Here is a 15,083-nt window from a genome sequence, read left to right as displayed (position 1 = left end):
GGCCCCAGAGCCGCGCGTCGCCGATCCGAGCGGACCGCGAGCCCCATGGCTGCCTCGCGCGCCGCGCCCCCGCGCCGCCGGCCCCGGCTCCTGCTGCCGCTGCTGCCGTTGCTACTGTTGCCTGCGCCAAGCGACGGTGAGCTAGGGCGCCCGCGGTGCGGCTGCTGGGGCCCGAGCCCCGGGAAGGGCGAGAAGGGAGTAAGCGGGCGCGAGGGGCGGACCTGGGGAGAGCGGCGCGGACCTGCCGGCGGACCGCGGGCTGGAGGGACTTGCCCAAGGGGAGACGAGCGGGACGGGGCGGAGGCGGGGAAGAGGGCACTGAGGCCCGGCTGCGGGGAACGCGGAGCCAGGCGATGCTGAGCATGGACCCCCCAGAAGAGAGACTCGCATTCAGTCCGCTGCGGCTCCAAGACTCAGTAGTGTCCGAGCCCGGACCAAGCGGCCAGGAGCGCGGCAAAGCAGGAGATCGGCGGGCAGGCTGGAGTTGGGGAGAGGGGGAGACGAGCCTTGGGAGACTGCAGGGCTGAGTCCGGTCCGAGGGGCGAGTTGGGGAGCGCGGAGCCCGAGGGTGGGCACAGAGTGGCCCGCGGTGGCCGAGGTTAGGAGACCGCCGACCCCGGGGGCGGAGTCCGGGACTGAGCGGGCTGCGACGGGTGAAGAGAACGCGTCTTGGATTTGGAGAGGGACTAGGACGCGGAGTGCGAGGGAGAGATCGAGGAAGAGGGAGGTCCCCGGCTGGCCGTGCGTGGGGAAGGGGAGACACCCTGCGAGCTGAGGAAAGGAAAGAGAAGCCGACCGAGGGCGAGAGCGCGGCGGGGATGCCCACGTGCCCGCCCTACCCCGGAGGGTGCACACGCAGAGCTCGGGGTCTGACGGCTTTGCTGCCCCGAGCTCCGTCACCACCACCCTGTTCCCTCAGGGACTGTAACGGGCTCATTTCACGCGAGAGCAGTGAAAATCTAGTCTCTTCCCCTCCCACCCCAAGTTCTCAGCAGACACTCCTCTGGGCAGTATTCTCTCCCCTCTTAGCTCCGGAGAAGCAGGATGTCGCAAGCGCATCTAGTAGAAAGTTTATCCATCCCCCAGTTGCTATTAAAATACTGGGGTTGGGGTGCGGAGCCGAGGCAGCTGAAACGCAAGTCTTGGGAAGGATGGGTAGGGATCTGGAGGGGCGTGACCCTCAAATATCTTAAAATACGAATTACACGTCCCTGGGGGTGGGGGAAACGCCCCTAGCTGCAGCGCTCCTCCTTCTGCTTTCTCCCCCTCACTGCCCCGTCTCCTCGCAGCCAGGGAGGGCGCTGGCCTGTGAAGGGAGGGGCCCGCTCCGGTGTTACTAGTTCCCCGGAAATGTGGAGGGGGTCTGTGGCTGCCTTCTCAGCCCAGGCGGGTTCATTTCTCCAGGACTGAAGTTGTAACTGGTCTGGTAAGTTGCTCGCTGGAGAAGTTGGAGACTTGGCATCATGCCTGGGCTTGGAGCTCTCGTCCCTCCTCTCCCACTTCTGGTTCCCTGATCACCCTCATCTTCTCCCTTCTTTTCTTCCCCCTCGTCTTCCCCTTTTCCAGTTCCTTTCTCTTCTGCAGGAGTGAAGAGGTTGCTGGGAGAAAGGTTCTAGGAGCCTCCTTCTTTCTGAATTTTGAGAAATCTGAGTAGATGTTTGGTATCTCTCATCCTCTTTATGAGAAAAGCAAAGCAAACGGAACTGCCAAACCCCAGAGCATCCTAGGGGTGGGGCAGTGGAGCTGGACCATCACCCAGCCTGTACCCAGTCCTGGACCCACACACCCTTCTCCCTGTTCAGATGGTGTTGTCAGCAAAAAGAAACAGCGGTTTATTACTATCTCACTTTATACTGTGTAGAAATTTTAACTTTTCATAGTGCCTTTACGTCTGTAGGTCATATTTAACATAGGGCTTCCCTGGTGGCTCAGTGGTAAAGAACCCACCTGCCAATGCAGGAGACATAATAGACGTGGGTTTGATCCCAGGTTGGGAAGGTCCCCTAAAGGAGGGCACGGCAACCCTCTCCAGTATTCTTGCTTGGAGAATTCCATGGACAGAGAAACCTGGTGGGCCACAGGTCATGGAGTTGCGAAGAGTCGGACTGAAGTGATTGAATGACCGAAGTGACTTAGCATGTACGAACAACACAAGCCATATTGTTGTTCCTTATTTAAACAGATGAGGATGGAGAAGCCAGGGCAGACTGAATACCTGAGGTCACACTCTGAAAGTCTGTGCGGCTTCAGTGTTTAACCAGGTGGGCACAGAGTGGCAGCAGCTATGTTAGAATCAGTCTTGCTTTTAGGTCCCAGACTTATAACTATTAACTCTGAGGTCTCGGACAAGTTGCTTAACATCTCTGGGCTTCAGTTTCCTTTTCTGTAAAAGATATGAATAAAGACCTTGAGCCACAATTACAGAGTCCATGCACCACAAGGAAGATCTTGCGTGCTGCAACGCAGCCAAGTAAATAAATATTTTTTAAAAACATACAAATAAAAGAAAGGTGGTAGAAATAATATCCATCTCTCTGAGACAGTCTGTTGATTAAGTAACTGTACTGCATGAGATGACACTTCATAATGCAGAAATTTCTATATATTAATAGAGATTCCAAGCATGAGATGACCCTTCATAAGGCATACATTTCTATATATTAATAGAGATTCCGATACAGCAGAATGATGGGGATGGGACACTCAGATCCAGAGAACTTGGAAGCCCTGTGTTTTCGAGTTCATTCCACACTAACTTCTCCTTTTACTCTCTCTCCCCCTCCTGATGCAGGTCTTGGCCACTCTGCTGAACTGGCATTTGCTGTGGAGCCAAGTGATGACATTGCAGTCCCTGGGCAGCCCGTAATGCTGGGCTGCAAGGTGGAGGGGATTCCTCCAGTGCGAATCACCTGGAGGAAGAATGGGGTGGAGCTGGCGGACAGTACCCACTCCACTGTGCTGGCCAATGGGTCCTTGATGATCCGCCACTTCCTGCTGGATGGAGGCGGCAGCCCTTCAGATGAGGGGGACTATGAGTGTGTGGCTCAGAACCGCTTTGGGCTGGTGGTCAGTCGGAAGGCTCGAATCCAGGCTGCAAGTAAGTGGGTGCCCTTACTTTTTTTTTTTTTCCAGGTCATGGAGGGATAAAGGGAGCCATTCCATCTTATGTAGCTTCTGGAGAACTGTCTCAGCATGGGTCAGCTGAGAGGAGCATAGCAGCAATTTGCAGTAGTGGAATTATATCATTTACTCATTTAACTGATTGGAATGCAATTTGACAAGAATGTAGTCAAGCACTGTTGTAGGAAGAGGGAGAGAGAAAGCCAGCTTTATTCAGCTCTTGGTTCAGTGTGTCTTAGCTTCCATATGCCTGTATATTATGAGCATCCCAGTCTTTTGAGTATGATTTTTGTGTTTAAAGATAAACTTTGGGGATGATTTAAGAGGATTTTGAAGGGTGATTTTGATTACATGCAGTTTTTAATTACATGCTGACTTTCAAACCTTTGGGGTAGAATAAACCCCCTGTACCAGTGATAACATTCAGAAGCTTCAGCGATTTGCTTTACAAAAAATATGATAGAATAATTTCAGGGTTAACACAGTGATGACATTCCCCTCACTCACCTTCCTGCTGGCATACTTAAAAAAAAATTTCAGCTTTATTGAGATGTAATTGATAATAAAATTATAAGATATTTAAAGCGTACATTATGATGACTTGATATTTGGTATGCTTTTTTGATTGGGAGAGAAGAGGTGTTTCATCTCTAGAGCTGTGCTTAGCTGATGGACCAGCAGTCACTGTGGTGATGAAATTATGGTCATGCTCTACTGCTCTGTCCTGCCAAAAGTCTGCTGTTGCTGTTTAATCTGTGTACACTCATAGGTATTATCACATAAACCAAAATTATTTACGTATCTTGGGAAGGTGGCAAGCTATGAGGGTGGGAAGTCTGCTCACAGACTTCTGGTTCTTTCTTTTTTTTTGGCTATGTCGCACAGCATGTGGAATCTTAGTTCCCCGACCAGGGATCAAACCTACATCTCCTGAATTAGAAGCAGGGAGTCTTAACCACTGGACTGCCAGGGAAGTCCCAAGAACCACTGCTTTTGAGAAAGGGTAAAAGTTTTGCCAAGTGGAAAATGTTCTGCATCCCATAATCTCTGTACTTCTGGGTGGCGTCTTGAGGTGGTATCCCTTTAAAAGGCTGCTTTAATTTGGGTTGGTAATCATTCAAACTAATGCTTATTAAACACTTGCTGCGTGCTGGGCACCCTGCCCAGGTGCTTTATGTGAATTATCTTATTTAGTCATTGTGATGACACTGGAATATAGGCAGTCGTCATCCTCATTTTACAGATGAGAACACTGAGACTTAAGGGGATCGGTGACCTTCTGGTGAGCAGAGAAGCCAGGACTGCAGTTTAGGTATTCTGAATCCTGCACCCTCCCAGTTAACCCTTGTGGCACGCTGCCTCTTCCCTGTCTGATCCCTGACCAATTTCTTCCTGGCTCCAAGGGCATTTGCATAGTTGTTCTGAACGGCTGGCGAATGATGAATTGTTCTGAGGCAGGAGGCCTCTCGTTGGGTTTAAGATGCCCCTTTGTTCTAAGGAAGGCTCCTCTAGGCCCCCATATGGAGCTCTCTGGGACGCAGCCCTGGACCTTGAGACGGAATCACTTCTGGCTCAGCAACCCCTCAGCCTCCAGCCCTCCTGGCAGTGTAGGGGAGGCTGGTGCGTCCTCCGAGCAGATGGCTGGGTGTGAGGAGGGAAAGTGGGGACAGAGAGTGGGGACCCAAAGAAGCTTGTCGGACAGAAGAGAAGAGACTTCTCAGGGAGCTCTCCCTGGCCTGTGTCAACTCCGCGGGCTCGATGGCTCCTGCATCACCAGCCTAGACTTCTGGGAGATAAATCCCCAGGTGTTTATATAGAGCTAATTGTAAATGTGCTTTTCTATAAATGGTAATACCTTCAAGATGTTCAGCCTCCTTAAACTCCTAACAATATAAGCAGTTGAGCTGTGGGCTCTGGCTGCGGGGAGGGCCAGCAGGTGAGGTCGGCTTGGTTAAGCCTCTGGGGTCCTGGGGACATCTGGGGGTTTGCCTCCAAATCCTAGCAGTCTGATACGGGCTCTCTCCCCAGCAAGGCTCGTGGCCCCTCGGGGAAGGCTTGGGCGGTTGGATCCCCTTTCCTCACGTCACAGGCTTATGTCCCTGTGAGGTTTTAGAAACCTCCAAAGCTGATTAGCTGCCTGGGTTCTCTCCTTTGGTAACAATGCCCTGCCCATGTGCCCACAGGCTGGGCAGATGTCGTATGACATGGGAGGAGGCCTTCTGAAAGGGTGTGAGGTGCCCTCCAGAGCCCCTGCTTCTCCTGCCTGCTCCACAGGGGCTGACAGGGCAGGAGGATGCTAAGCACCCCTCACAGACACACAATCTGTGTCTGTGCACACCCAGCGCACCTGGTGAGGCAGGTCGGTGTGGGGCACCAGCCAGAGGCCGACGGCTGGGAACGCCTCCTCTTCCATCCAGTGGGCCTGGATGCTGTCACTGAAAGATGGCCTGACCATGATGGACTGGACTCCAGGCCCATTCCTTGGCTTCAGTGCAAGTGTCTCCTGTCTGGGATGAAATGGCTGAGGGTCCTAGGAATACTCATGCTTCCAGAATGTCTGGTTTCTCTGCCTTGCTGTTCCATGTGTTTATAGTTTGGGGGCTGAAAATTGCGACCCTTGTGAAGGAAGAGATCCGAGACAAGTTACTCTCTCCATGGCCCAGTGTCCTCACCTGTGAAATGTACATATAATCCTACTTGGTGGGATGGCAGTAAGGACTAGCACACTCCACGCTTTGCCTCGCACAGAGTTGGTACTCAGTAATGGAGTCAATCCTCTTTGCTTCTTTTAAAGGTGATTCCAGTCTTGGAATCTGCCTGCAATGCAGGAGACCTGGGTTCGATCCCCTTGGGAAGATCCCCTGGAGAAGGGAAAGGCCATCCACTCCAGTATTCTGGTCTGGAGAATTCCATGGACTGTGCAGTCCATGGGGTCACAAAGAGTTGGACACGACCCAGCAACTTTCACTCCCAGTGACATTGCCAGCAAAAGCAGACTCCTGAATCCACTCCCAGCCCCCAACTTTCTCCCACACTGGGATTCAGTTAGGGAGTACTCCAGGAACATCTCTCAGGGAGTGAATCTCTCACTTCAGAGGCTGAGTGCAACCTGTTCTGTTTAACCCCTTCCTGGGAGGGTCTGGGGATTCTCCCAAGCCTCTGGGCATCCGCTGAAGCTTGGCTGCCCTGTGAGACCCTCTACCATCCCCCTGGAGAGGCTCCAGGAGGGGCATGTGGGACACCTGATCCAGTGGGAATAGGCAGTGACTCACACCTGTTGAGACCTGTGTCCCTGGATGACTCCAAAGAGGGATGGGCTGGCTACAAGGAGGGGAGATAAGTGGGGGTCCCACCCTCAGCTCCCCTCCACTCCCAACTCCCCTCCACACCCCTAGCCCCCCTCCACCCCCAGGTCCCCTCCACCCCTAACTCTCCTCCACACCCCCAGCCCTCCTCCACCCCCAGCTCCCTTCCACCCCCCTCCACCCCCAACTCCTCTCCACTCCCAGCTCCCCTCCACCCCCAGGTCTCCTCCACCCCCAACTCTCTTCCACCCCCAGCCCCACTCCACCCCTCTCCACTCCCAGGTCCCCTCCACCCTCAGCTTGCCTCCACCCCCCCAACTCATCTACACCCCCAGCCCCCCTCCACCTCCAAATCCCCTCCACCCCCCAGCTCCCCTCCACCCCCCCAGCTCCCCTCCACCCCCCAGTTCCCCTCCACCCCCAGCCCCCTCCACCCCCAGCCCCCTCCACCCTCCAGCTCCCCTCCACCCCCAGCCCCCTCCACCCCCAGCTCCCCTCCACCCCTAGCTCCCCTCCACCCCCAGCTCCCCTCCACCCCCAGCCCCCCTCCACCCCCAGGTTCCCTCCACACTGAGCTCGCCTCCACCCTCAGCTCCCCTCCACCCCCAGCCCACCTCAGGCAGATACTTAGTTCCTGCCACTCACTTTCTGGCCTCAGTTCCTGGTCTCGAGCCTTTTGGGAAACTGGAGTAAAGAGGTAGATGATCTGGAACGCAATTTGTCAGACTTTGCTGTGCCCGTGATCTTGATAAGATTCAGATTTTGAATCAGTGGGTCTAGGCCAGGGCCTGGGGGTCCTGCAGGTCTAACGGATCCCTTGTGATGCCCATAGTGCTGGCCCACAGGCGTGAGAGGAGAGCCCCTCCCACATCATAGTTGCTAGTGTAGGGGAGTCTGTGGGCAGGACAGTGAGTTTGGAGAACATGGGCTTCAGGGTCACATCTGGGTAGGTTTGAACCCCAGCTCTGCCACTCACAGATGCCATGTCCTTAGCACAGTTACTTTCAACTCTCAAGTCAAATGAGTCTCTGCCTTCATTTGAAAAGGAAAAAAAAAAAGCATAATCCCATCATCCTATCAGGGCTGTCGGGGAATTAAATGAAATGATGGATGGAAAGTATCTGGCCCAGGGCTTGGCCTCTAGAAATGCTCATTAAGTATTATTGTTAGTATTAGGTTTGCTGTTGCTGTTGTTTAGTCGCTAAGTTATGTCCGACTGTTTGCTACCCCATGGACTGTAGCCCTCCAGGCTCCTCTGTCCACGGGATTCTCCAGGCAAGAATACTGGAGTGGGTTGCCATTTCCCTCTCTAGGGGATCTTCCTGACCCAGGGATCAAACCCACATCTCCTGCATTGGCAGGCAGATTCTTTACCCTGAGTCACCTGGGAAACCCCTAGTGATAGGTATTGAGTGCTAATTTAGGATGAAGACAAGCCTGTTCCAATGCAGGTAGGATTCTTGAAGTGCCAGGATTGCCTCCCCCGTAGCCCAGAGCCATCCTGACTGGGTGTGCCCAACGATGGTTATGAGGGTAGGCTGTGGAGGGAAACACATCCCCAGCTGGATGGACTTGGGTAAGTCACTGGAATCCCTGAGTCTCAGTTTCCTCATCTTTAAACTTGAGGAAATAATACTTAGCAAGGAGGAATGCTGGGAGGAGCCCGCACGACAATACGTGTAAAGAACTTAGCACAGTGCAGGGCAGATAGAAAATGTTCCTTAGGCACTGTTACTATTCTGGAGTGATAACAAGGTGAGACGTGAAGTTCTAAGCTTCTTTAGGTATGGTGGTTCCAGGAGGGTCCCTGGTAGCCTGGACTCCACACACTGGAGTGTGGTGAGAGGGAAGGAAATCCAGGTCTAGGCCCCTACTAAATCACCTGCTGCTCACGCCCTCAGTCACCCGCTCCTGAAGTCTGCACCATTCTCAACCTGCCTGAGCGAGGGCAGTTTCACCAGCTACTCTGAAATCTCTTCCAGCAGCAAGATCTATGCCTGTGTGGATGTGGAGACAGGGTCTCAGCACAGATCTGTGGAGCCAGGTCTGGGTGGGCAGGTTGGGAAAGCTATGGGCTGGAGCTGCCTAGTGGCACAGCCTGTGTGGTGGGCTCGGTATATTTAGGGAACCCCAGCAGTGCCTCAGTGTAGGGCAGTGAGTTGTGCAAGGAAATGGTTCCTGGCACAGTGACTGGTGACCCTGGAGGCCTTTGTCACCTGGAGGCCTGGTGTGTGAAACCCAAGCTTTTCTCTCCTCTTTGAGGGGCAGCTCAGCCAAAGTAGATGTTGTTCAGTCGCTCGGTTGTGTACAACTTTCTGTGAACCCATGGACTGCAGCACTCCAGGCTTCCCTGTCCTTCACCATCTCCCAGAGCTTGCTCAAACTCATGTCCATCGAGTCAGTGATGCCATCCAACCATCTCATCCTCTGTCGTCCCCTTCTCCTCCCGCCTTCAATCTTTCCCAGCATCAGGGTCTTTTCTAATGAGTCAGATCTTCGCATCAGGTGGCCAGAGGATTGGAGTTTCAGCTTCAGCATCAGTCCTTCCAATAAATATTCAGGACTGATTTCCTTTAGGATTGACTGGTTTGATCTCCTTGCTGTCCAGGGGACTCGCTCCAAAGTAACCATGAGGAAATCTCCCTTTTGCCCTTCACATGCTTCCACCTACCTGTTAGAGCAGAACGCAGGTGCTGCTGCTGAGGTGTCACCTGTGTGACGAGTGATGGACATGCCAAGGCCTACTCTCACACCAGGCAGGTCATCTGTAAGTATGCCAGGGTGCAGAAGTAGGTGGAAATCAGTACTCCACAGCCTGACCTCTTCTGATGCTCTTGAGAAGCTGTGAGGCATGGTGCAAAGGCCCTTGCCTGGACACCGGTGTCCTGCATAACTGGGCAAGTCAGTCACCCTCTCTGGACTTCGTTTTTCTGATTGTAATATTGAGTCGTTGGACCAACGTTCATCTCTGCGCTGCGATATTAAGGCTTCCTTTCCATCCAGTTAGTCCTTGGGACTGCCTGCCTTTCTGAGCCTTTTCCCAGTCTATTCTTGCCCCTACTCGTCCCTTACCCAATCCCTCCCCAAAGACCACTTAATTCACAGTAATTTCTTCCTCGCCCTCCTAAGGCGGGGAGTACTTGTGGTCTGTGGCATTCAGGCTCAGCCTTCCTCTCAATGGAGGCTGCCTGCATTGTTAAGTAACTGTTTTGTGGCTGGATATTCCATCTGTTTCCTTAACTCGATTTTAAGCTCCTAAATGGCTTCTCTCTCTTTTGTATCTCTCACGTCCTCTGCCTGTGGAGCCCAATAAAAACTAAATGAATATGTGGCCTTGTAGGTGCAAAGCTCCATCGCTCTCTGCTTCTCTTTGACTTTCTCTGTTTCTCCCCACCTCGTAATTGAGAGCATAGCTCAAAGGGACAGAAGCTGGTGAATGGGGAATTTAACACACTAGAGGCAAAATCTTGGGGAGGCTGTGGCTGCGTGTTTTTCTCTAGAGGAGCTGAGACTCTCTTCTTCGGCAGATGGCGTGTGAATCAGAAACCGCATTGCTTGGTAGCCCTCATGCCTGGGTCTTGGGGTCTCCTGCCTTGGACTGTATTCCCTGGCTGGATAAAGGCTGTATCCCCAGGCCTGCTGGCCTCAACTGTAGTGGGAGGACCGCCCCTCACCCCAGCAGCAGGACTTGAGTGTGGAAGTTGCAAGCTTCTGGTTCCCACACCTTGGCTCCGCTGCCACAGGCAGCCAGCTGGCCCCTTGAACACAATGTGCAGATCTTCTCTGTTCCCGTTCCCGGCATTGTCCATGGCCGGGCGCCTTGGCTGGGAATGCGGGCCGGTGAATAGCGGAGGCATTTGCAGCCTGCAAATGAAACAGGCCCCCAGCCCCCGCTAGCCCCCCATTCCCTCCCCAACCCCCGGGAGAAAGGACTTTTTCACTTCTGGCCTTCTTGTATTGCCTTCCCCTCGCCTCTCCAAAGTCCCTGCAGGCATGTGTGTGTGTGCGTGTGTGTGTGTATGTAAGAGACTTTTCATAGCAGCTTGAAGGCTGTTCAACACAGCCCTCAAAAAAACAAGTAGAATGGAACAGAAGGGCACCCAGGATGGAAAACCAAACAGCTCACTGCTGTCTTTGTTTAAACTGGACCGAGTGGTTCCAAAAACGTCTGCCTGTGTAACTAACCTATGGCTCCCTAAGATCTCTGGCTCTAGCCTTGTTGCAACAAGAAACGCAGAGACCAGTGCTAGTGCTAAGCCGCTTCAGTCGTGTCTGACTCTTTGTGACCCCATGGACTGTAGCCTGCCAGGCTCCTTGTCCATGGGATTTTCAGGGCAAGAATACCAGAGTGGGTTGCCATTTCCTTCTCCAGGGAATGTTCCCAACCCAGGGATCAAACCTTCGTCTCCTACATTGGCAGGCAGGTTCTTTACCACTAGCGCCACCTGGGAAGCCCATGGAGACCAGCAATGTGTGTGTATATTGCCACGTGGGCCTCTGTGGGCACCTGAGCATACAGCTGCGTGCCGAAGAAGGGTGCAGGGGGTCAGGATGAGGGTCCAGCTTTCAAAGGACTCTTCTGTGGGAATCCCTCCTCCCTAAACAGTATGACCAGGCTAGAGATCTAGAATGGACAGAACTAGTACAGGGCAAGAGGGGGTGGTGGGTCATTTTATTAGATCCTGTAGCTGAAGTGAGGAAGGAGGGAAAGCTAGCCTTAGGTCGCTGGCAGAGGGTGGGGCTTACATGATGGGCTTGGGGGCCTGGCCATAGTATCTGGGAATCTAGACCGTGGTTTTCTTATTTATTAGGCGAGCGCCAGCAATCTGGCTGCAATCCGAGCCTGCTGGCCTGGGCTGTTCGTGTGCCAACCACCCCCCACCTCCACCCCCACCAAAGGACCATTCTTTGATGTCTGAGCTTGCTTCCCCTGCCCACCAGCTTTGTTCACCCTGTTTCAAGAAAGGCTGACCCTTTCTGACTGCCCTCGAAGGTAAGGGAGGAGCAGAGAGTGTTCTCTGTGAATCGGAGCAGCTCCAGGGGCACTTCCTGGACAGGTGATGATGTGACCTATGGAAGGGCAAAGACAGGGGTCCAGTAAGGGCCTGAAGAGGGGCAAGCGAGGAGGAATGCCAGGCCAGACCCTGGACTCCAGGCAGATGGAGGGGATGGAAGTGTGGGCTTAATCCAGGCCAGCTCACCACCTGATTCAGGCAGATGGAGGACAATTCAATGCAGAGGACTCCCAGCCCACCCTCTCCATCTCTTCCCTGGATCTTAGGCTCCTCAATCTTCGACACCCCCTACACACTCTGCCTCGCCCCCACCCCCTCCTGTGAGGTCACGTTCGGGGTCTTTGTCTTAGAATTCCTCCTGCCTCCTGGTTTCTCCTGCCCTCCCTTCTTCCTGTGTCCAGCTCTCTTTATTGTTCTGTTTCCTCCTGCCTCTGGCTCCAAATGTAGCAATTCCTGTGTCCACCCTCTGCTGCTGTGCTTGGAGGGAGACACCACTGCAAAAGTAGGTGAGCTCAGGCCTCGGCACAGAGCAAAGAGATGGGAAGAGGGGAGTCAGAGAGGATGAGGTGCAAAGAGGACCCCAAAGGAAGGCGTTCGTGGCCTCCCCAGCAAGTCAGAGTCTCACTGGGGCACACCTTCCCCGGGAGAGGAATCTGAGAATGCTGGCCCCTGCTTGGGCCCTGTCTCTGAGCCTGGACACTGACCACGGTGGGTGGTGGGGGCAGCCCCAGGCTACTCTCTGGAATGCTGGTGTTGGGTTGCAGTGCAGATGCAAGCAGTGATAATGGGCAGGAACTGGACTTTCTGGTCTGGCTGCTGCCCCCAAGGCCATTGGAATGTGAGGGGGGACTAGCAAGAGGCCCCAGGGACTTGGAGTGGGCAGATGGAGACCAGACCACCTAAATGGAGAGGAGGGGGCAGACCACCAAGAGAGAGGACCAAGTTCTAGCCTTTTCACTGAGTTGCAGGCTACAGTCAAAGAAGCCTAAAATTCCTGGTCCATCTAGGACCTTGGAAGTCTGCCCAGCCCCGCAGTGGGATCACAGGCATCCAGACTGCATCCATTTGGACCTTGCCTGGTCCCACCTCCTCGTTTTACAGAGGTGAAAACTGAGGCCCTGAGGAGGTATCCTGCCCAAGGATGTGATTGGTCCTCCAGCCTGGGCAGGTTGGAGAGCCCCTGGAGTCCCTCGTGCCGCTTGCCCCGCCCAATGCCTCACCGCTTTCTGGTTGGGGATGGGGGAGATCTTTTTATATCTCCTCCAGGGCATACTGGCACATACATTTCCATTTTTCTCCTGATCTACCCCCACCCCTGTCTGTGGGGGTGGTTCTGAATGTGAGTGTCAGCCAGTGGGTATAGGCTCCTGACATCCATGGCACATCTCAGAGAGTCCCTGAGTTTCCAGAGCACCCCGGATTCTGGGCTGAGTAGTGTGAGGGCTACCTACGTGCTGGCTCTGGTGGGGAACCTGTAGTAGTAGCAGGAGTCTTCCTAGTCTAAGGGGGCTGCACTGTCCTAAGCCCTGTGTATGTTAATTTACTTAATTCCCACAGATTTCCATTAGTAGGCGTTACTAGTCCTATTTCACAGATGAGTAAACAGAACTTTTCACTTTCATGCACTGGAGAAGGAAATGGCAACCCACTCCAGTATTCTTGCCTGGAGAATCTCAGGGACGGGGGAGCCTGGTGGGCTGCCATCTCTGGGGTCACACAGAGTCAGACATGACTGAAGTGACTTAGCAGCAGCAGCAAACAGAAGCCCAGACTGGTTATTAACTTGCCCAAGAGTACACAGTAAGTAGAGACGCTGGGTTTTAAACCTGGTCTGCCTGACTCAAAATTCAGTGGCCTGAGTGTCCTTAAAGGGGGCTAGAGTCCCTTGAGAACATAATCAGTATTTTTGCCTAAGAAATATTAATAGAGCCATGCTCCTGTGAGAGTATTGGGAGCAAACAACTTAGAACCCTGGCCAAAGTGGGAGCCACTTCTGGGTGTGCAAGATGGGGCTACATGGTCCCCACCCCCAGCTGCTGCTGGAGGTCTGGGGAGAATCAGGAGGGCAGTTAGGCTGGGTGCTCTGCTGGGATGCTCTGCAGAGAAAAGTTGTCCTACCTGAGAGGCTGGGCAGAGTGGCTGATACAGGTTCCCAGCAGCAGGAGAAGTCCGGAGGGTGTTGGGCTGTAGGTGTGAGAATTGCTTGTTTCAAGGAGGAAAGACAAGTTCCCCTCCCCCGGGGCCCCTCATCTCCCTTTCGCTTTCTTGTTGCCCCCGCATAATGATGCTGATTGCTCCACATCTGTCATAATTACTCTTTGTTTGAAAATTCAGAACAAATCACAGGAAAGGAACTGGTGTGGCTTGAGTAGGATCCTTCTCCCTAGGGGTTCCAGGGGTGGGGGCTGGGTGGTAGGGAAGAGACGTAATCAGCCTTGGAAGATGGAGAAGCCAGGCTGCTGATTGTCCTTTTGCTGTCCCCTTGCCTGGGCAAGGTGGCCTAAGGCCTCGTGCAGTTACGTGGCCCCCACCCCTGACCACAGTCCCTGCCCGCTGTGGTAGCTGGAAGATTCGGCTACTACCTGGGTGAGTGGTCGACGTGAGGCCCCTGCCCTCTCGGCTCCTCCCCTGCCCTCTTGGCCCCACTGAGCAGTGTGTTGGACGGCAGGCTCCATCGTCAACCCAGCAGCACTGCAGGGAGGGGCGGGCTGTGCCTGCTGGGAGGGCACAGGGCGGGGGCTTTACTGGCCATGGGGAGGGGCCAGTTGCGGCTGGGATCCTTAGAACAGGGTGAACTTTGGGTCTCTGAGTGAGAACCGGTAATGGGGGTGGGGAGGGAGCACCAACCAGACCTTCTTGGGATGCTGCGGCAGCCCTGCGTGCTCTGCATTTCTTCACCCTCACTCTGAGCAACCTGACTTCTGGGGAGGGTCCTGGATCCTGCCCCCATCCCTACCTGAAAGCCTTGGTTTGGGGGCTGATATTTCCTGGGGCATATGCCCTGACCTGGGGCCCTGCCTGCCGTGGAGCTGCCTGCATGTTTTCCTCCCAGTCTACCCGCTTCCCACCTGGGAAAGTGCCTGCCAAGACTGCGGACTGGGAGGAGCCTGGACCTGACATAGACGTCATCCTTACTTCTGTGTCCTCTTTGACTCCCACTTCAACCAGGAGCTGCTTGTAATATATGAATATTCAACTCATCCCCATGTGGTTTTTGGACCCACAAAACCCAAAGTTCACTTTCCTGGACCTCAGTTTCCCCATGGGTGGAAGGTAGTGTGGAGAGGACCAGATTACAAGGTTCTCAAAGTCCCCTCTCACTTCTGACTCGTTTTGCCTTGAAGGTAGTTTCCCTCCTCCCCAACTCTCCTCTCTACCTCTCCCCAGGCTGGCCCTAGCTCTCTCCTCCATCTCCCTCTCCCACTCCTCTGTCTCTCCCGTACTGGGCTTGGCTTCCTCCTTTTTGAACTGTCAAGATCACAGTTCTATAGCAAAGCTCTCTTGTCATCCTCACCTTCTGTCGCTGCCCCTACCTGGGCGGTTGCTACCCGGGGCAGCACGCACGTGTCGGAAGCGAGGCTACTGAGTCCCTGGGATTGGGGTGTGGCGGGGCGCTCAACCACCTGCGCAGGGACTGGCCCTC

At 54.1% G+C, this 15,083-nt stretch overlaps 1 protein-coding gene across 1 annotated transcript in view; it reads left to right on the top strand.

Annotated features, from left to right (window-relative positions):
- The window catches only part of IGDCC3 (immunoglobulin superfamily DCC subclass member 3), a 43,137-nt gene continuing 28,054 nt past the window's right edge, over positions 1-15,083 (top strand). Inside the window, exons 1-2 of the mRNA XM_010809049.3 lie at positions 1-136; positions 2,792-3,097. Of these exons, the coding sequence (XP_010807351.1) occupies positions 46-136; positions 2,792-3,097 (397 nt within the window). The 5' untranslated portion in view covers positions 1-45. The remainder of the gene's footprint in view (positions 137-2,791; positions 3,098-15,083) is intronic.

Source organism: Bos taurus, chromosome 10 (assembly GCF_002263795.3).
Source record: "Bos taurus isolate L1 Dominette 01449 registration number 42190680 breed Hereford chromosome 10, ARS-UCD2.0, whole genome shotgun sequence".
In the NCBI taxonomy this organism is placed as follows: Eukaryota; Metazoa; Chordata; class Mammalia; order Artiodactyla; family Bovidae; genus Bos; species Bos taurus.
Note: the sequence above shows the minus strand (reverse complement) of the source record. Positions and strands in the feature narration are given on the sequence as shown.